At 40.1% G+C, this 21,637-nt stretch overlaps 1 protein-coding gene across 3 annotated transcripts in view; it reads right to left on the minus strand.

Moving 5' to 3' along the window:
- Positions 1-3,873: 3,873 nt before the first annotated feature.
- Erlin1 (ER lipid raft associated 1) overlaps positions 3,874-21,637 on the minus strand; it is a 32,922-nt gene continuing 15,158 nt past the window's right edge. For all 3 annotated transcript variants that reach the window (XM_031390412.1, XM_031390413.1, XM_031390414.1), the window contains 5 exons: positions 18,665-18,723; positions 16,949-17,040; positions 9,750-9,839; positions 8,116-8,195; positions 3,874-6,079 (listed from right to left, as the gene is read on the minus strand). In XM_031390412.1, the coding sequence (XP_031246272.1) occupies positions 5,858-6,079; positions 8,116-8,195; positions 9,750-9,839; positions 16,949-17,040; positions 18,665-18,723 (543 nt within the window). In that variant the 3' untranslated portion in view covers positions 3,874-5,857. The remainder of the gene's footprint in view (positions 6,080-8,115; positions 8,196-9,749; positions 9,840-16,948; positions 17,041-18,664; positions 18,724-21,637) is intronic.

Below are 21,637 nucleotides of genomic sequence, written 5' to 3' on the forward strand. Positions count from 1 at the left end.
GGCTTGCTCAGCCTGCTCTCTTATAGAACCCAAGACTTCCAGCCCAGGGATGGCACTGCCCACAAGGGGCCCTACTCCCTTGATCATTAATTGAGAAAATGCCCCACAGCTGTATCTCATGGAGGCACTTCCCCAACTAAAGCTCCCTTCTCTGTGATAACTCCAGCCTGTGTCAAGTTGACACACCAAACCAGCCAGTACACTAAGGATTCTTCAAATTCCTGTTTTGTTTTCTTTAAAAATTCCATCTTTATATCATTGCCTGCCTTGTTGCTATCTGCAGTTAAAAGGAACAAAAGCAGCTGCTTCTAGAGTATACACTGAAATCTTTTCAAATAGAGTGGGGAGTAGTTATTGCTAGAGTATCTACTGAGCATGTGCCAGGCTCTGGGCTCAATCCCCTGCACAACAAAGAATGGAAGTAACGTCTTCCACTGAATCATAGGGCGTGATCCTAAGATTCCTCTTCCAGAACACCTTGTCACACAGAGGTTTTCCTTTTCAGCTCAGAATGGTAACCTTCATTGCAGCTCCCAACACTTAGTTCCTATTTCTGCATTCTCAGAACAGGCTTGCCCATCCTATCTGTGCTGAAAATCCACGATCCCTACAGCCCTCCTTGCTGATCCCTCACAAGAACATACCTTGATGTTGCTCGTGGCAACCAAGCTGTTTCCAGGCGGCTTCTCCAAATGCCTCTACTCATTATTCAACTCCAAAACTATGTCCACATTTTCAGATATTTACTACAGCAACACTCCACTCCTCTGGAACCAAGTTCTCCTCTTTGTTCATCTTGCATTTTCTAAAAGAACATTGTCAACTGGGTAATTAATGACAAACGGCAATCTCTCACCACTCTGGAGGCTAGAAATCCAAAATTAAGGCCAATACCTGCTGAACGTGCCTTCTTGCTGCATCATCTCACGGCAACAAAGCAGAATATAAGAAACAATCAGAGGACGAGGGAGGAAAAGGGAAGGAGGGGGATGCAAGCACACAAACAGGGATGAAATCCCCTTAAATGAACTCATTCTTGCCACAAAGGTTTTAATTCATTCACTGCACTGTCTCCAGTCTCTGGGCTCTCTCAGAGAGAGACTGGTGGACTAGAGGCTGTTCTTAGCACATGCCTTTTGAAGAACATACTCAAGCCATAGCACACAGTAAGAAAAACAAGACAAGTGTCACTGAGTTATGGTTTGTGTAACTAAAGGACACCAGGAGTGAGAAATTGACTGTTCTAGATGGTTACACAAAGACAAGAGCAGGAGAAGATGGCGACACTGGTCTGGCTTACTGGAATGGCTCTTGAGGTTGTGGCCAATGTTACAATCTAGTTATCTTATACCTTGGTTCCTGAAGACAAATATCAATGTGTTTTATTTCATGCTCACACCCATCAAGTACTGTGTCATTCTCTACTATAGGAATTTCCAGGCTACTCAGAGACAGAAACATACTGGTTTCTATAGGTAAGATAAACTAACATACCCTGGAAGTTACCATATGAAAATTACTATACTAGGTACAACTTATTTTGCTCAAGAGAGGTCCTGCAAGAATGAGTAAGCCGCTTAGAAATGCCTGGTAATTTCCCATGACTATTTCATAAGTCTTCATTCATATGGACTTAAACACAGCTTCTAAGTCCTTTTGTTAGACTTCACTACATTTTCCTGTACTTCATAATCATGTTTTCATTTCCATGAAACAAAACTGATCAGGTCTCAAGGATCAAACACCATCTCAGCAGCTAGAACTACATACAATCCCCAGGCAACAATATAACCATGGTCACCGCCTTTATAGAGCCTAGGTTTACGTGATAGACGCCGGGCAGTAATGAGGCAGGGTGACTATTCACACTGGATAAATGGATGCTAACTCTGAGCACAGTTCAGGGTGAACTCTCTGAAGTGATGAGGAATCAATACTTAGGAGTTGGCATCAATACTTAGGAGTTGGCAAAGGAGGGATGGTGCCACAAGAGAGGAAAAGTAGGCCAGGCCAGGACATTACAAAGGGAAATAGAGGGATGGCACAGTCACAGATCTTAGAGAAGGGCTGGAAAGGACAGCAGAGTCAGATTACAAAGCTCCTGGCCCCACACACTGGACTTAATCATTTTAAAGCAAGTAGGAGTCACAACTGCTAATTTACACTTTAACTCATCTTAATAACAAAGCCTATAGGATGACGAGTTCAAATTAGCCACAGCTCCCTGGTCTGTGGCAGCTAATGTGGGATAGTATGGTGCAGTTCTAGAAGCCAAATAAAGGGACTCCTTACTGGGACCTCCCAACTACTATTCCTTGCTAGCCCAACAGCACTGTTGCAACTGTCTTCCAAAGAAAGATGTTCCCCAGGCGAGAATCTAGGTCCAATCCTGACTCTGAATTAATGAAGTTAGTCACACCTCAACACTACCACTTAAAATGTACACAAGCTGCCTCATGCCTTTTTAAATGTAAATCTGTTTTCCTTCTAGGAAGACTCTAAGGGGCACAATGTCCATCTTCCTTCTTCAATCTCTTGCTACTGATTTATCCCACAAACAATAACAAATTTGATAACAAATTCTAAGAGTTAGGAAAAAGTGGAAATGTTACTCTAAAGCCGGGCGGTGGTGGTGCACGCCTTTAATCCCAGCACTTGGGAGGCAGATTTCTGAGTTCAAGGCCAGCCTGGTCTACAGCGTGAGTTCCAGGCCAGCCACGGCTATAAAGAGAAACCCTGTCTTGAAAAACCAAGTATGTATGTATGTATATATATACATATACCTAGTATGTCAGGTGCAGCACTCGCTGCCACGGCTGTGGCGTGTTCCATCACTGTGCTGTAAGTGGTGAACCTCCCAGCAGGGGCAGTGGCAGATCTAAAGGGATTGGGAAAGATGACTTGAGTCCCACCAGAGGTCCAATACTCTGGGCACTTACTCAAGTGTCTGTTCTTGTGCTCCACTCTGCCACCAGATGGGCATCTGCATCCCAGTCCTCTGAGAGTGGGGGTAGGGGGGACAACAGCTGAGGGAGTCACAAGTTCTCCCTCCTTGGGTGTTGCAGGTGACGCTGGACACCGTGGAGGAGCTGAGAACAAATTGGGGGTCCCAGGGCACCACAGTCTGCCGTGAGGCTGAAGGAAAATTGGGGGCATGGGCAGGAAGCAGCGGCCCAGTGGTTCAGGCCAGGCTAGTACAAGTGAGGGCACATGAGTTCTAAGTCTGGTGTCACGGCTGCAAGCGCCAGGCCCTCATGGCTTATCTAGTTGAAAGGAAGCAAAGTATGGTTATAAGACAGGAGAGAGGAGATAGGAAAGTAGGGGCTGGCCATTTCCATGTGACCAGCATGGAGAAGGGGAAGGGAGGAGAAGAAGAGAGAAGGGAGACAGAAAGAGACGAGAAGAGAGAGGTGAGGGGGCAGAGCTGTCTGGGGGTGGGGCACACCTGGCTGTGGTCAGTGACTGGGGGTAGAGTCCAGCCAGAATGCTGGGACCTTAGGGTATTGTCTACTCGATTGATAGCACAGGTTAGTAGAGTTGGAGGACTTGTGGAATCCTCCTGTGTCTGGAAACGTGTCTCTACTGTTTCCGTCCCTTGTGAAATCTTTCACTGGGTCTTTGAAAGTTAAGACTTGCTCAACCAAAACATACACTGCTTTTTCACGGTCCCATACTAGTAGTCATTATTTTGGAAAAAGTACAAACTTCTACAGTTAAGTTCAATCAGCAAACCCACTGGCCCTCTAGCTGAAATGGGCAAGACAGCCTTAGAGCATTCTACAGACAGATTTAGAGCATGCTACAGACAGCCTTGGAACACGTTACAACAACAGAAAAGTATGAAGACATGTAGAAAATAAAACACACACAATCACTGATAGGAAAATAATTTTATTTAGGTTTTTTAAAAAAGTTAACTTTCACATATAAATTTAGACTTAAAGATTACAGTGTATATTTACCAAAAGGAACGTCCCTGAAGGATGGTCAGACTCAGTTCACTGAGTGGGCCAGGGAAGCAAGCTCACTCCATAAGGAGCTCATGTGGAAGTGCTTTCTTTAATCTTTCACAATGGTGCTTCCCTGTTCCTCACCAGGGCCTATGACTGGTAAGAAAACCCACAACCATCACTTTGGGGCAACAGCATTTCACTAAACGGGAATAAGAAACATCTCTAGGAATGAAAGCACAAAGCTCAATGATCCAGATATCCCACAACAATCATTATTTATCTGCAGCAACAATATAACAGGAGTATTTGTATAGTTTAAAAATTCTTGTAAGAAGGGCCAAAGAACACAAAATCTGTTTAAAGGTAATTTCTATAATTAAATGAGAAAAATTTTTCTCTCCATATTACAAATGCCTCTACACTATAAGGCCTAGGGGAAAACCCATTCAAATCTGGGCTTTCCTTTCTTAATAAAATGTTTGGCACAACCCTTTAGCTGCTGTGACATCAACAGCTAAAGAGGTTTCAGGAAGTGGCCCCATTACTTTTCTGTCTGGCTTCAACACAGTATACACAAGAGCTGTCAACAAGCCGGGCAGACTCAGGCCTACCTGTGCAGCACAGTACTCCAGGAAAGTTAGTGTGATGGGTAAAAAGGTCTAGATGAAGTGATCTCCTAGAGCCACGGCTTTAACTGTCATCTTCTCATGGGAAATAAATTCAATGGCTGCCCAGGAAGTCAAAAGAATTCTGATCTCCTAGAGAAGGTGAAGTTTGGGAGAGCAGCTTTGACATCTGCATCCCAGGGAAGGAGACAAAGATGACTAAGGATGCTGTCTAGGCCACTTGGCTCCACAATGTGTGAACTACTTTAAGGAGAGCCAGTGTGTCAGTGACCATGGCCCTAGAACCTTGGCCTTTAGACACAAGTGCTGGGGTGAATGAATGTTCCCCAAATCCAGTTTTAAAAATAAAAACTTCCTGCAATTATGATATAATACTGTGCAGTGAATTAGGAATTGCCCACTGCTCCTATGTCTGGTTAAAGCCTTGTCCTAGCTTTGGTCCACCAAGAGGTGACATCTAAGCAGTTGTCTGGCTAAAACCGGGCACTTTAGTCACACATGGGCTGGGGCAGTGAGGTTGAGGACTTCACTGCATAAAGCAATCACAGGACCTCACAGCTTTGGTGCAGTGCAGGCTTTATCTCCCTTAAATTTCAGCTGCTTTCTTTATCTGTGAGTCTACTAACACAATAAACTAGTAATTGGGAATCTCTTCGAGGAACCTCTGGTTGGGTGGCAAAGTGCGTGTCCCTGCAGGCCACCAACCTGACTAGAAAAGCAGAAAGATACAATTTGTATCAAGTAAATGTTGTTCAACTGGAGGATAATTTCCTAGGAATCCAGAGGTCTGGCTGTTAATCACATGGAGGAATGCCAGGGCTAGACTTTAAAGAGAGCCTGGGTCCCAAGTGTCTGATGACACTTCTCTTCTTTAACTTACCGTTTCTGGCTTCCTAGCTCTTGAATGTCTGAGCACACATGTCCCCAGGGACCAATGTAAACATTATTCAGTAGACCTCAGCTTTTAAAAAACACAGCTTGTTGTATAGTGTTTGACATTCCAGTGCAGGCAGTATCTTAGCATCACTTTCCCTCATTCGTGAGTACCGGTTTACAAAGGAACACATACAGGATACTTGATAAAACTGTGGCTGCAGAGACCATTTGACTGCCAGACAGCTGGGTCTATCCTGTAGTCAGCTGGCAAACCAGGACTATGACAAGAGAATCACAACAGAGCACAAATTCTCTGTGAATCTTCAGAGTCCACATAACCACTGTTCCCACTTAGCCCCTTGGGTCGCATCTTGATATGGAAGAACATTTCCACCTCTTGCATCAACCTGTATTCTCCTTGTTTTGGATGGGGCTCTCTCCAGAGGGTTCAAGAGCCTCCTCAGGGGGAAGGGAGCCTTCTCTTCCAGTCCTAACATCAGAGTATTTCAAAGCACAAGACGAGTCCACAAACATGTTAGGGATGTTGCTGCCAAAGTAGATCTTACTGTTAGAAGCAATGGCCTGGTACTTCTTGAGCTCCAGATATTCTGGGGTTAATTTGTGCTGTGTGGGGTAAACAAGAACAGAAGAATTAGAACAGTTTGGTGCAATAGTCATCTCTTTCTTGAAGACTGTTTCTCTAGTTGCTCTCCTGAGTAACATGACTCAACTTGGAATGTTTGTCAGTGACCCTATTTCATTTTGGAGTGTGGCTATCCTATGAACAGCTAAGTTCTTAACTAAAATTCCTTTAACAAACTCCTGTCTTAATGTAGGATAAGCCATATATTTTTTTAATAGATTGGAGATCAAATAACATAGTATTTCTTTTGTAGCTTATAAAGTAGTTTACATTTTCTATATCATGTAGCTCAACTCAACCAGGAAATGACACAGAATTTCTGATTCTCTTGAGAGAGGTATACAATTCAACAGATCAGTGTTACAGTTTCCAATGAAAAGCCTAGGTTCACAACTGTTTAACCAGGTGTCTTAGTGACAACTTTTTCAACAGAATTTTGAGATTTCTAGACATTGGTTATGTCTAGAAATCACCTAAGCTGGCATCTTACCTGTTTAAATCATTTGGATTTAAACATGTATGTTTTGTCAACCACCAGAACTGCTTCTACCAACAGTTAATGGTTGAAAAAGGGCCTCACATATTTCAGGCTGGCCTCAAACTTGGTATGAGGAAGGGAATGACCTTGAACTTTTAATTCTCCTGTTTTTACCACCAGATTACTGGGATTCTAGATATCTGTCACCACAGCCAGGGTTATGTGGTATTAGAAACCAAATTAAGGACCAGCCATGCTATGTATGCTCTCTATCAACTGAGGTACATCATCTGCCTCACTACTAGTATTTTGTGTCGATATTTTTGACCAAACTTGCTTTTGGTTTAGAACCCATTTCTGTTGTTTCCTATTTTCCCCAGGATTACTCTAGTCATCTGCTCTCTGTCTTGGGTCTGACCTATACTTTGCAGTGCTGATCAGTTACTCTCTACACTTCAGCATCTTTAGTCACTGGAGAGGTGGAGACCCTCTCCAGCTGATTCTAATCCTCTGCCAAAACACTGCAATTAAATCTGATCATACAGTACAACTAAATTACTTTTTAAAGCTGTTTTAATGCACACTGATATCTAAGTAGCATTTCTCAAGATGATATAAAACGACTACCCTTTTCAAAATAAGTTTGATCATCATAATAACATCTTTTATTTTAAAAAAGACCCTTTATTTTTGTTTATATGTATTTTTGTGTGTGCACATGTGTACATGGCTGTGAAGGGACGGAGATAGAATATAACCCTTAGAGCTGGAGTTGTGAGCACCCAGTGTAGGTGCTGGATATTGAACTCTGGTCCCCTGAAAGCACAGCAAGCACTCTCAACCATCTCTTCAATCCCAATAGTAACATCCTGACACTTCCGTCTGGCCAGATCTCCAACCACCAGTTTGTACTGGTGGATGTGTAAAGTCCCCATCTTGCTTTCATCTGTCAAAATTCCACTCTGTTTCCTCTGAAGTCAAATTTGTTTCTAAATTTACACTGTGGAAATGTGTGTGAGAGAAGATGTTAAAACAAGTACTACAGGTGTGCAGCAGGAAGGGAAGGGAAGAGACAGGGATACAAGTATACCATAGTACACGGACAGCCTTCAATGGTGGAAAAGGATCTCTCCCCAGAAACTGCAAGGATGTCTCTGAGAGCAAACAATACATAAGTTCAGTTTCTATCCTGAAAAGCTAACTATCTGGAAAGCTATTGTAAATTAGTTTTCCTCTCTTTCTGTTGTTTTCTCAAAAGACCTTCAACTTTTCAGAGTCCCTCCTTATAGGACAGATGGTTTTATGGCATTTGACCTGTGCTCATGCATCTGCTGGTCTTTACTCTTTACTTTCAGAAAAACAGACAATATTCCTCCCCTGACAATGGGTATCAATATGTCTTGCTACATGTTTGGTCAATGATGGGCTGGCCACTACCCTTTTCTGACATTGAATACAACTATTTCTACCACACCAGAACCCATGAAATCAAATGCACACCAGAAACAGTTATTAGGGAAGGGCATGAAGAGTGGTCACCTTGTTTGAGGTGGCATATTTGTGTGCAGCATAATACTCAGCATCTGCTTTCGCCTTCTCTCGGGCCAGGAATGCAGCATCTAACAAATAAAACAGTAACAACATGTTTGCAATGAAAGAAAATTGTCACTCTATTCCCTCATCTGGGTAAGAGTATCTTTTCTTACTGTTTAACATTTCAATTGTTTGCCTCATTTTAAGTTATAAATTTAACAATTTCTAAACTCTCAATCCTCAGGACAGCTCCTTTTTAAGGGGAATTAAAGTTTATCACTGTTAGCCAACAGCTTTTTGAGTTAACTCATTTTCTGTTCTAAGTGGCTCCTTTGTCCTCTACTTCCTCCAACTTCCCTCACCTAGAGCCTTACCCTCTACTCAGGATGGGCTCAGCTAAAACAACCTTAGGCATAATCTAGAATCAATTAACACAGAGAGATAAGATGAAGCTATATATAAGCATAAAGACTGTGGTCTAAGAACATCCACATTAGCATATGCAAGGCCCTGGGTTCAATAACAAACAGATCACTATGTGATTACAGAGTTTTAGATTTTTTTCATTACAACTGGACTGTATCTTTTTCCCAGCTAATTTGTTGTTAGTGCTGTTCACATGTGATGAACTGGTGGTTTATTATTATGAACATTAAAAAATTATTTGTGTGTTTAATTTATATATTTAAATTATGTGTATGAGAAAGTGAGAAAGAGAGAAACACACACATACACACACACACACACACACACACACACACACAGAGAGAGAGAGAGAGAGAGAGAGAGAGAGAGAGAGAAACACTGAGACTGTACCCAAGAGAATATCTGGAGCTGTGGTTAGAGGCAGTTGAGGACTGCCTACCATGGGTTCTCAGAACTGAACTCAGATTCTCTGCAAGAGCAGTATGCAGTATGTGTTCTTAAGCTCTGAGCCGCCGGGCGGTGGTGGCGCACGCCTTTAATCCCAGCACTTGGGAGGCAGAGGCAGGTGGATTTCTGAGTTCGAGGCCAGCCTGGTCTACAAAGTGAGTTCCAGGACAGCCAGAGCTACACAGAGAAACCCTGTCTCGAAAAACCAAAAAAAAAAAAAAAAAAAAAAGCTCTGAGCCATCTCCCCTGTCCTTACTGTGCACATGCCTAAAAGCTTTCCATTTATTTTATGTATATGGGTATTTTACCTGTCATGTATCTCTGAGCATCATATGTATATAAGAGGGTGTTAAATTCCCCTAGGACTGGAATTATAGACAGTTATGAACTATCACATGGGTCTGCATATTGAACCTGGTCCTAGCCAGTGTTCTTAACTACTAAGCCATCTCTCTAGACATTTATTTTGTTTTAACAAAAGATTTTGAAGAATTCTTATACTTCATCAGAAAATAAAGTAAGAGCTAAAGAAGACTCATTGTAGGAAAGGAATTAAATTGCTACCAAGTCACAGACTAAAGCAAGAACTAAGTTGTATGGGTTTTGTTGCCGTTTGCTTGCTTGCTTGCTGTTTGTCTAGATCATCTGGGTAGCTACTTCTTCCAGACCAGCATGTCCTATGGCTTCCCTACAAGACACTCAAGAACTGCTCCTGAGGCAGACAGGGAGTTCAAGACACTCAGAACTTTAGCCTTTTACTGTTGTACCTTCAATCTCAGAAATGCGCTTTTCAGTTTCTTTCTCCATCACTTTCTGTTGAAATCGAATTTTTGCTACTTGCGCAATCTTCTCTGCTTCTATAATAACACAACAAAGAGAAACACACTTAGAATCAGCAGGACAAGGTGTAACATTAATTACATGTGGCTTTAAGGCTAACTCCTTCTGAGGTTTATCTGTTCTAGAAACAACTTGAGAGAAAGGGACTTTCCTTCCTTCTTTACTGCTCTGTTTTGGTAGTGTACCTCTGTGGGAAGAAAGTTACAAAAGGTTAACAGTTTCAGTCTTTCATGAGACTATAGAACAATGGTTCACAGACTAGAAGTAAAGACCTAGTACAAAAGTGAAGCAATACAAACTCATGGTGACAAAAGACAATGGCATATAGTGGCAGGGAAAAAAACAGAATAAGGGAAATTAAACAAGAGGACATGTTGTAGGAAATAATGGACATGACCTGGTAGGGATATGCCACAAAACATAAAAGAAATTACATAGAGATAAATGAAAAACAAACAAACAAAAAAAAAACCCCCAAAACCCTATATATAGAGAGAGTATACAGCCAGACAACAAGAGAAGATAATAGAAAGCCTGTGTTTTGAGTTACAAGATCTACTATTAAGGGGCCATCAAGAATATGACATAAGGAAAAGAATATCAAAGAAGGAAATGAGTTACTTATGGAAACAAATGTTCATAGTGAGCACAGTAGCTGCCACATCCAAATGGACACATGGAAAACTAAACACCTGTCCTAACCAAAACTCCCCAGACCAAAGAAGAAAGCTTCTAATTACACTTGAAATTCTATCTCCATAATTTTTTTTGGGGGGGGTGGGTTGAGACAGGGTTTCTCTGTATAGCCCTGGCTGTCCTGGAACTCACTCTGTAGACCAGGCTGGCCTCAAACTCAGAAATCCACCTGCCTCTGCCTTCCAAGTGCTGGGATTAAAGGTGTGCGCCACCACTGCCTAGCCATAATTCTTAAAATAACACCTCAATTTTCCTTTTCAGATGAAGATTATGAAGCTATGGTCCTCTATGATCACAGGTTTCTCATCTGAAGATCCAACCAAATAGAGATGGAAAACACTCAAATTAAAAAAAAAAAATGTGAAAGCCGGGCAGTGGATTTCTGAGTTCGAGGCCAGCCTGGTCTACAGAGTGAGTTCCAGGACAGCCAGGGCTACACAAAGAAACGCCGTCTCGAAAAACCAAAATGTGTGCTGAACATAAATATTTTTCTTATCACTCCCTGAATGGTACAGTATAACAAATGTTTCCATAAAACTTTCATTTAATAGGTCTAAGTATATGGGAGAATGCACCTAAGTCAGATGAAACACATTCCATTTTATATAAAGGGCTAAAACACCCGTAGACCATGGTATGAAACCCCTAAAGACCCCAAGAGATACTTTAGCATATCTTGTCTCTGGCTTCTGGGGAAAAACATAAAACAAAGAAATTTTCCAAATACTTTTTTTTTTTTCAGAAGGCAATATCCTTTATAAATTACCCCAGGACTTAATAGAGTGAAATCAATCTGTATTATTCTGGCTTAAAGATAAACTGCGATACACCACTCTCTATTTCATGGGAAGAAATCAATGAACAGTACAACCAGACTTGGAGTTTCAGACAAGTGAGAGTAGACAAATGAGAAAATTCCTCTCAGGTATACCCTAAACTGTCATGTAAAACAATCAACTTGCCTTAAAATGTACATCAAGTTCATAAGCAGGAATGAAAGTCCTCAAGTGGCACAGAAGAGAGAGCTGAGGATTTGTATGGTAGCAGCTCCGGGGTGGCTATTTCACAAGAAAGAGGCATGTGGACAATGCTCCAAAGAGGACCAGAAAGGCCTTGTACATTCGAACTGACTTCCAAACAAAACCAAGACTTCCAGAGGCTGTAACTCTAAGAACCTGGACTAAGAACTCTACCTGCTGGCCTAATGAGAGCTGGAGAGCAACCAGTTATTTGAAAAGCAGAATGAGAAAGAACAACCAGTGTAGCTGCATGCTTATAATCACACACAGCAGGACAGACAACAATGTAAACTTTGTGTGGTGCAGAACTGTCATCTGAAGGGCCATCCGAGGACGAAAGGACAGCACTTTTGACCAAGGAAGACTGAACAAGCTTTGCTTATACTAGAAAAACAAAACAAGAAAACAACTAAATAGCAGAAAAAAGTAAACTGTCTGAAGCAGAGGGAAAGATTACTTACCACTTTTAAATGAAAGCAAATGTTCTCTATATAGGAATCCTTAGCAATGATGAGAGTAAGCAGGGAGAAGATAAAACAACATGGAGACAGCGAGAGAGCAACCTTGGCATGTGAGACTGGAGAAGATGGGTGAGCATTAAAGCATTTCAAAATATCATTCAAAAAGAGGACAGAGAAAATGATCAACTTTAGATTTTCCTGAGTCAGATACTCAACAGTTTACAAGTAATGACTAGGTGTGCACTCTAGACACAGAATGTAAAACTTCTAGTCAAGTAAAAGAAATAAAATGAATACAGACAATTCACAGTGGAAAAAGTAGTAGTGGAAAAAAAAATACATGGTAAATAGCACATAACTGAGTGATAACAAATCTAAATACAGTAGCAACTACAATAAATATAAAAAGACTAAAACTCACCAGTTAAAAGACAGATTCTCACATTGGATAAGATAACAAAATCCAGCTATATGCTGTTTATAAGAGACACACCTAAAACATAATGACATAGAAAAGTTGAAAGTAAAAGAATGAGAAGATATACCAAGAAAACAGCCCAGAGAACATAGCTATGTTATGAGGCATAACCATATAGCTATCATTAGACAGCATTGAGTCTTATGCCACAAAATATGTTTAGGGATAAAGAATGTTATAAATTAGTAACAAATCTCCTGAGAAATCCCAAATATAAATGCCTTTCATGATAGAGGTTCCAAAAAAAAAGAAAAAATTGCAAGTCAACAATGAGTATAGCAGAATGTTTTAACATATGTTCTCAGTAAACTGATAGTATCAGAAGACAAAATGAGAATAACGCAGAAGATGCGATCAATCAGCACAGAAACCTGCACCCAACAAACAGAGATGATATATACACATGGGGCATTTACAGAAAAGGGCTACAGGGCAAATTTCAACACACAACGCGATGACCCATATGGCAAATGTTATCTTCTGACTTTGACACTAAAAATCAATAATAAAAAAGGTAGATTTCTCAAAACTCACTGAACCAAAAACTGATCATGGACTAATGATGAAATTATAATGGAAATACCTTAAAAAGAAAACTGAACACATATAAGCAAAAGCAGACCCACTAAACAAATCCTCCAAGACCAAAGCACTATTCAGAAGAAAATGTATACTCCTACACACTTCCACTAACAAAGCAAAGCAAAGCAAAACAAAACAAGACAAAAGAACTTAAAACCAAAAAAAAAAAAAAAGGAAAAACTGGAAGTCAATGGTTTTAAGCATCTATTTCTATAATTTGTTTCTTACAGAACCGTACATTTACAGTGAAGAAAAAAAAATCATAGAAATAACACAGGAAAGAAAGCAATCAAGCAAGCAAACCAAAACCAAACACAGTTCTTCAAAAAAATAATAAGATCAAAACTGATCCAACAAAAAGAGCGTACAAACAATGTAAGGACAGGGAGGGAACGGCAGATGCCTCAAAGCTGCAGTGAGGGTTACAAGTCCGCACCCTCACTTGAAGTATTATATAAAATAGACAATTTTCAACAAAAATAAAATTTCTGAAACTTAAAAAGAAATGAATAATGGAGTAAACTTAGATGCAATAGAGAAATTAAATCATTTCCATTTGGTTAGATATTACCAAAGTACAAATAAACAAAACAGCACAAACCATAGGAAAGCATAATGTTTTATGGTTCCATGAAACCCATGAAAAGGAAACAATACCCACCATACACGGAATGCTCTGGGAAATAAATGCTCTCCAATTTATTCTGCAGTTGGGAGACACAGTACACAACAAACAGCAAATCACAACACCAAACCAAATACAAATAAGCAAAACATGGTAAGAGTCTATAAGAAAACTGTAAGCTGACTTCATAAACATTCCTAAAAATTATCAGTAAGCCTTACAAGAGATTATAGTGAACCTTCCACATAATGCCTGAGTAGGATTAATAGAGTAATACAAAGAAAATCCAGTAATATAACCTCTAACAATACAAACCACAGATATAGAAAATAATAATTCTTAATAAGGGCCCTTAGCAAGCAAAGGACAAAGGAAGCCTCATTGAATAGCAAACGTTAAGAAGCAATTGTTATTAGAACTATAGCAGCAAAATGCCTGCTACTACTACTTTCCGAGGCCAAAGCTTAAAGCAGTGAAACAAGAAGAAATGAAAGGTGTGATGTCTCTATGAAGAAGAAAGTAGAGTTGCTGATATCTGAAAACAATACGATTACTCACAGGAAAACCAAGGATACCATTATGAATATGAGCATTTTCAGCACTGTTGCTAACTAAAAACCAATGGATAGTTACACCAAAGCAATGACAAGCTAGAAAAAGTTCCTTTGTGGAAGAGTGTACTTATTACAGAAACAACAAAAAAAAAAAACTTAAAGGGCTTGAACTGCTTTCTTTTTTTACTTTTTGAGGAAGTTTTTCTGTAGATCTGTCTGTTTTGGAACTTACTCTGTAGAGCAGGCTGGCCTTGCCACCCCAGTACTAGGACTAGAGATGTGCATCACCACACCAGGTACTAATGGAATCAATTTCTAGCAAATATCAGGGACTTTAAGAATACTATACTTTTTCCAGTTTTTTTGTGTGTGTGTGTGTGTGGGCACACACCTGTAGAACACATGCATGTGGGTGCACAGCACGTGGAGAATGAGGCTGATACTAGGAGTCACCTGTGACTCTTCCATTTAAGGTGGGGTCTTCTCCATGAACCAGAACTTGTCTATAGTCTTGCTGCCAGGTTGCTCTGGAGAGCCCGTCTATGCCTAGTAAAGCTGAAATTACAGCTGGGTCACCAAGCCATCTCCATGTTTTTAATGTGTTTCTGGTTTTCACAACTGCTTACACTTTACACCCTGCGTCATCTCCTTAATCTTTAATTATGATACTCCTTAAAATACATTTCTCATAAATAGAAGAGATTTGAAAGACTCAGTATCATAAATATTTCCATTCGCTCCAAATCAGTGTACATTCAATATAGTTCTAACAAAAATCCTGACAGAATTTTACAGAAGTGAGCTGGTCCTTACTGTCTCCTGGCTGAATATAGAGCATAGTTAATCCAGGCTAATTTCAGAATAATTAAGAATAGTTAACAATTATAGCCAAGAGGAATAGCTAAGGAAAAACTCCAGCAGCAAGAAGTAACAGGGAAGACAGTTAAAACAAAACAGAGATCTTTGACATGTAGTATCTTCCTATGTAACATGAATGGCATTCAGAAAGAGGAAGCAGTGAACTTCTCAACAGTCTGAGATAGCTGGCTTGCCATTTGGAAGAAATAAAGCCAAATCTCTGGCACATTAACATTAACATAAATCCCTTGTGAATGAAAGGCCCATACACAAAAAGCAGAACTTTAAACGTTTAGAATAAATGGTACTGGTGAAGGCAAAAGAACTCGTAAACAAAATAAGACACAAACCACCAGATTTGTGATGAACTAGATTATGTGAAAATCAAATATCTGTATCTTAAAGATACCTCAATTCAAAGATAAGCCACTAATCAAGAAAAGATCACATGCAAAGCATAAATCTAGGCAAGGATCAGTGCTCAAAAGATACAGAGAACACCGTAGTATGTTAAAAAATATAAAGAGAACACCATAGTCAGTTCAAAAAGATACAAAGAACACCGTTGTCAGTTCAGAAGCCACCAGAGAACTGCATAAGATACTCAAAGGCAGTAAACCTTAAAGGGTGTACTTTAACCCTTAACTCCAATAAACAATTACCAATAATCTGGGATATTAAAGTTGAAATGATGTGATCCTTTGTCCATCAATGAACTGGCACGCATGTTTGAAGTCTGGCAACTCCAAGGGGTAAGGAGGACACAGAGAAAGGAGAACTCGGCATAGCATACAGAACCCAGAACTCACACTCTGCTCAAGACAGCTGAGTTGGAGGAACCAGGGAGGGAGCAGCTTGGCAGCAAGAGAAACCTGAGAAACACACACACAGACACTGGACTCCGCAACTGTGCCCTGAGCGATGCTTTTTACAACAGTGCTTCTCAACGACCTACCCCAAAGTACCTTTTCCTTGAATTACAATCTATTAAGAACCAAAGATTATAAACTGTAATAAAAATGAATTATTAGAACTGGACCACTCAGAGCTCCCAGGGACTAAGCCACCAACCAAAGAGCATACCTAGGCCAGTCCATGGCTCCCTCTACATGTGTAGCAGAGGACTGCCTTATCTGGCCTCAGTGGAACTTTGGCCCCATGGAGCTTTGATGCCCCAGAGAAGTGCGATACTAGAGAGGTGAAGTGGGAGTGGGTGGGAGGGTGGGGAAGCATCCTCTCAGAGGCAAAGGGGAAGGGGGAGGGAGTGGGAGGTTTGTACAGGGGGGACCAGGAAGGGGAACAGCATATGAAAGGTAAATAAATAAATAAATAAATAAATAAAAATAATAAGAAAGTAAAACTTACAAAAAATTAACTGTGTGAAAATGCTCTAAGAATTTCTTAAATTCTCTCAGGAGTTGGACAGTTTCATTATGGCTTAGGAAAAAGAGCTGGTACAGGCCTGTCCCACATGCTCTGCTGAGTCACGCTGCTCTAGGAAGCTCCTGCATGTGTGCACAGAGGCACTGAAGAGGCAGTCAGCACACGCAGTGCTTCAGTAAGAACACACGAAGAAGTGACTCTTCAGCAGGAGTTCACTGAACAGACAGATTCCTGCTCACAGAGTGAAAATGAAATTATTCTGTAAACTGAAAATGAGCTAGGCTACTTCACTACCTATTGGCTTCACTTACTTAAAGGTTTATGGACATCTGAATGTACAATGAAGGTTCCAGAATTCTCCACTACACATAATGCTGCCTTATGTCCCCTCATTGTTCAACATGAAATTGATGAAGAACAGGACAAAGTCACAATACAGAGTCATTCATTTCACAAATAGATCGAAGTACCTATAACAGCCCTTTTCCTCTCTGTCTCAGCTTCTTTCTCCACAACCTTTTGTTTCTGTGCAGCTATAAGAAGTTTTGTCTTCTCTGCCTCCCTGTGAAGTAAAACATACAAATCAGAAAAGGTTCTGCCTTTCCCTTCTTTCTACCACCTTCCCTTCTTTGTGGTCCTGGGGATGCAGGTTTAAGAGTGTAACTCAAGTTTATCCTATATATGACCCTTCTGAATAAGGAGAGGGAGGGGAGGGGGGCAGCCAGAGATGGAGGGAGGGAGGAAGGAGAAAACCCATACAATTCACCTATTAGCGGAAGCAATCATATCTAAAGTTTAAGATACCTTCCTAATCCTTCAAAAATTATTTCTATTAGCAGCTCAGATTCATAATCTACCTCTCAGTTTGACACTTCATGCTTTATAGTTTTAAAGCATAGCTCTAACAATCAAACAGAGGAAATAAAACTGCACGGCAAAAGATAGACTAGAGGGCTGGGCAGTGGTGGCTCACGCCTTTAATCCCAGCACTTGGGAGGCAGAGGCAGGCGGATTTCTGAGTTCGAGGCCGGCCTGGTCTACAGAGTGAGTTCCAGGACAGCCAGGGCTGAACAGGGAAACCCTGTCTCAAAAACAAAAACAAAAACAAAAACAAAACAAAAAAAAAAAGATAGACTAGAAACAAAAAGGACTCAGGGTTATTATATTACAGAGCAGTATTATTATTCCCTTGGGCTCTGAATCAATACCCTTGCTATATTCATATTCTCTCTCTGTGTCTCTGTGTGTGTGTCTCTCTCTGTCTATCTGTCTTTCTCTGTCTCTGTCTCTCTCTCTCTATATATGTGTGTATGTCTCAGGCCTGTGCTTGTCAGGTAAGAACTCTGCCATGAGCCACATCCCCAGCCCTCATCTACTGTAGACCTGATTTTTGTAGTTATTTTTTATTTACAATCTCTTATTTTCCTCCCAACAGCCAAAATTCCTAAACATGTTTATTCTTTTCATATGTACTCTATGAGGATATTGTTATTTCAAATATTTTAAGTATTATTATAAAGAGACCCTCCATAACACTTAGAAACTAATTCCATGTCAGGCAGGGATTATAGAGCCAGTTCTGTACACATTAAAAAGACTCAGGAGTCAACTCAAACTCAGGCAAAACCTCTCTACAACTATCACAAAATAATGGAAAAAAAAAATCCCTAGGCTTTATACCAACTAAATATCTACTCATTAAAAAAAGATTTTTTTCCCCTTTAAAAATATCTATGGGTGTTTTCTGCCTGCTTGTCTCTGCAGTGTGTGTTTGCAGTGGCCATTGAGGCCAGAAGAAGGTACTGAATTCCCTGGGACTTATCTATTCTTATCATTATAATAAGGTAACAAAAAGGACATTCTTTTCAATGTTAACAGGCTTCTCTGTTTTATTAATGTTTCATTCAAGGCTCTATTTATATATAGATTAGAGCTCTTTGTATCTCCAGCAATCATTTCACAACAAACTGCATCTTTGAGCGCTGCTTTGGAAATGTCCATATATAAAGAAAAATCTAGTAAGAATTTACTGGGAATTAAGATACAAAAGATAATATTACTAAAGTACAGAAAATAGCTATTTTATCCAATCCCAGATTAAGCATTTTCCATCTTTCCCCTAGACTGTTATATTAATATGTAAACAGTTCTAAATATAAATATTAGGACCCATGAGTGTTACTCACATTAACTCAAAATTTCTTCTTATGGCTTCTGGTATTTTAGGTTTTGTAACACGCACAGCCTAAAAAAAAAAAAAAAGTGAAAAGCCAAAATATATATAAAAAATAAGTATTCAAACTAGGCATGGTAGCATACACATATATAATGTAAGCAAGTGGGTGAGGCAGGAGGATCAGAAGAGAGTTCAAGGTCACTTTGGACTACACAGGCAGAACAACAAAACTCCAAACAGAAGGCAACAAAAAAGAGGTCCTTTAACCAGGCCTTCCACAGGTGGGCTCCTCCTCCAACTTCATTTAAATAACAATCCTGACACAGTCCTCCACCAACACTAGGATCCTACTAGCAAACCTATGTAGTCTGTGGTCCTAGAAAGAGTCAAAGATGAACTACTTGTTTACTTAAATGGTGCCTGACCTCAAGGGAAAACCACCTTGCTCCTGAAAGAAATTAAACTGGGAAAGTTCCCCTTAGAAAAGAGTTTTACAGACCTCTGTAATTGGAGAGTTTTGTTTGCCATTTCAAATTTGCAAACCAAAGAAGTCAGTCAGAGGAACAAGGTTGAGAAGTAAATTATGTTAAAAGCAAATGAAAACCCTAGGCTAGTATGTGCAACTAAATTCTGTGTCCAGTAAACCAAAGGTCACTTCCTAAAGTTACAATCTGTTGGTAGCACCTATAAAAGCACCCAAGCCGGGCGGTGGTGGCGCACACCTTTAATCCCAGCACTTGGGAGGCAGAGGCAGGTGGATTTCTGAGTTTGAGGCCAGCTTGGTCTACAGAGTGAGTTCCAGGACAGCCAGGGCTATACAGAGAAACCCTGTCTTGAAAAAACAAAAAATAAAAGCACCCCAGAGCTTTAGGACAGTGGTTCTCAACCTATAGGTCACAACTCCTTTGGGGGTAGCCTATCAGATATCCTTTGAGTTATCATAAGGGTCATATATATCAGACATTTTTTTACATTGTAATTCATAACGTTGCAAAATTAGTTATGAAATAGCAAAGAAATAATTTTCCGGTGGGTGTCACTACAATATAAAGAACTGGATTCAAGAGTTAGGAGGGTTGAGAGGCAGGGCTTTAGGACTAGCAACTCCGAGTTGGCAGGCTTTCTTTCTAGAGTCCATTTAGAACAAAGTTCTCTGTATTTGCAGACATTCTTTACTGATACTTAGTTGTTCTAATCACAGTGGACTTTGGCATAGTTAAAGAGTATCTATTTGGAATCCGCTGCTCTTGAAGGCTGACTTTCCTACACTAAGAACTTATCTCTGGAAGCTTTTGCATTTGCTAACCAAACATCCTGCACCTACCACTGATAGTGCACACAACTCATGATTTGATCTTTCTTTGGAAACTGGTTAAATGTTTAAGTATCAAAGCCTTTTAAGCACATGGATCTTATTTTTTTTAACTTTTAAAACTTCCAATTTTTTAAAAGACATTTTTACACTTATTTTTGTGTGTACATGTGTGCAGAAGTCAGAGGAGAACTTTCGGGCTCTCCTCTTGCACTAGGTGGGCCCCAAACAGTAAGTGCCTTTCAACAATACATAGTTGCTGAGCTATTTATTTCATCACCCCTTAATTTTCAACAATCCCTTTTTTCTCAGTTCACTCAGGGTTAATTTTTAACCCAGTCTACAGTAAAAATAACATCTCCATTGGTAGCTAAGCTGATAGTACAGACCAAGTAAAGACTGTTTATTTTAAAAGACTAGAAAAAATTGCATATGCATTTGCTTAAGTTTTTCTAAAATGAAGGAATTCTTTAGCATTGTAGAAAAAAAATGGGATTTTAGAGCCTAAGAAACAGCATCATGAGTTAGATTTCTACCATAAACACACAAGAAAGCCATTTGTCAAGCTTCTGACGACCTAGAATCTCAACCTCTGAGGGCTGGAGAAATGGTTCAATGGCTAAAGATATCCAGAGAACCCATGCTTGATTCCCAGCACCACATGACAGCTCAGAACTGTGACCAGTCCCAAGGTATGTGAAGTCCTCCCTGGCACCAGGCATGCATGTGGTGCACACATTCTTGAAGGCAAAACACCCACATACAGAAATGCTGCCTGCCATTGCATAGCTCTTAAAAAACCACTTGCTTCCTCGTTTACAAACAAAAGTAAAGACCAAACAAACAAACAAAATATCTCTCTTCTTTGCTCAACTTCTAGCCCTTACTGGAGAAAACACCTAGAGAAAAGAACAAGATGAAGGTAAGCGACTTCTTCAGTCTATCTGTGAAACACATACAAGTACCCTACAACTACCGCTGGGACACAGAGATCACCAATTTCTGGGCCATATTTCTGGACATTTGTAAAATATCCTCAAGTTTCCTCCAGGGAGGGGCCACTGCTTCAAAGTTGGTAGTGGCTTTCAAAGAACAAACACAGAATACTTTGTAACCTATTAAGTTTATAATTCAACACATAAAATAAGTGGTAAACATCCAAACTATTGGCTAGACAAAAGGCTGGTGGATCTATCGTCTCTAATCCAAAGGCAGAGGTGGAGAAAATCAAGTATTTGACTTGTGCAGGCATTTTGAGTTAAGCCATGTTTGCCTTGGGCTCCTGGGAGAGAGGGAGTCTTAGTAGTTCTCAACCTGTGGGCTGTGACTCCTGAGGGGTGTCACATAGCAGATATCTGCACATCAGATATTTATATTATGATTCATAAAGGTAGCAAAATTATACTTATAAAGTAGCAAAGAAATACTTTTATGGCTGGGGTCACCACAATATGAGGAACTATATAGTAAAGGGTTACCAGCATAAGGAAGGTTGAGACCCACTGGTCTAAGAGCCTCCACACTTTCTGCCTAAAAAGGGCAGCTTGGTTCTTGGCTTATTTTACCAGAGCACTCTCTCCTTACACAATGTATTTAAGAATAGTAAAATTTTCAATGACTTCATAATTGTCAAACACTTTAATGATAGCTCCTCAAAACTGCCCCCAGAGA

Source organism: Mastomys coucha, unplaced genomic scaffold (assembly GCF_008632895.1).
Source record: "Mastomys coucha isolate ucsf_1 unplaced genomic scaffold, UCSF_Mcou_1 pScaffold21, whole genome shotgun sequence".
NCBI classification, from domain to species: Eukaryota; Metazoa; Chordata; class Mammalia; order Rodentia; family Muridae; genus Mastomys; species Mastomys coucha.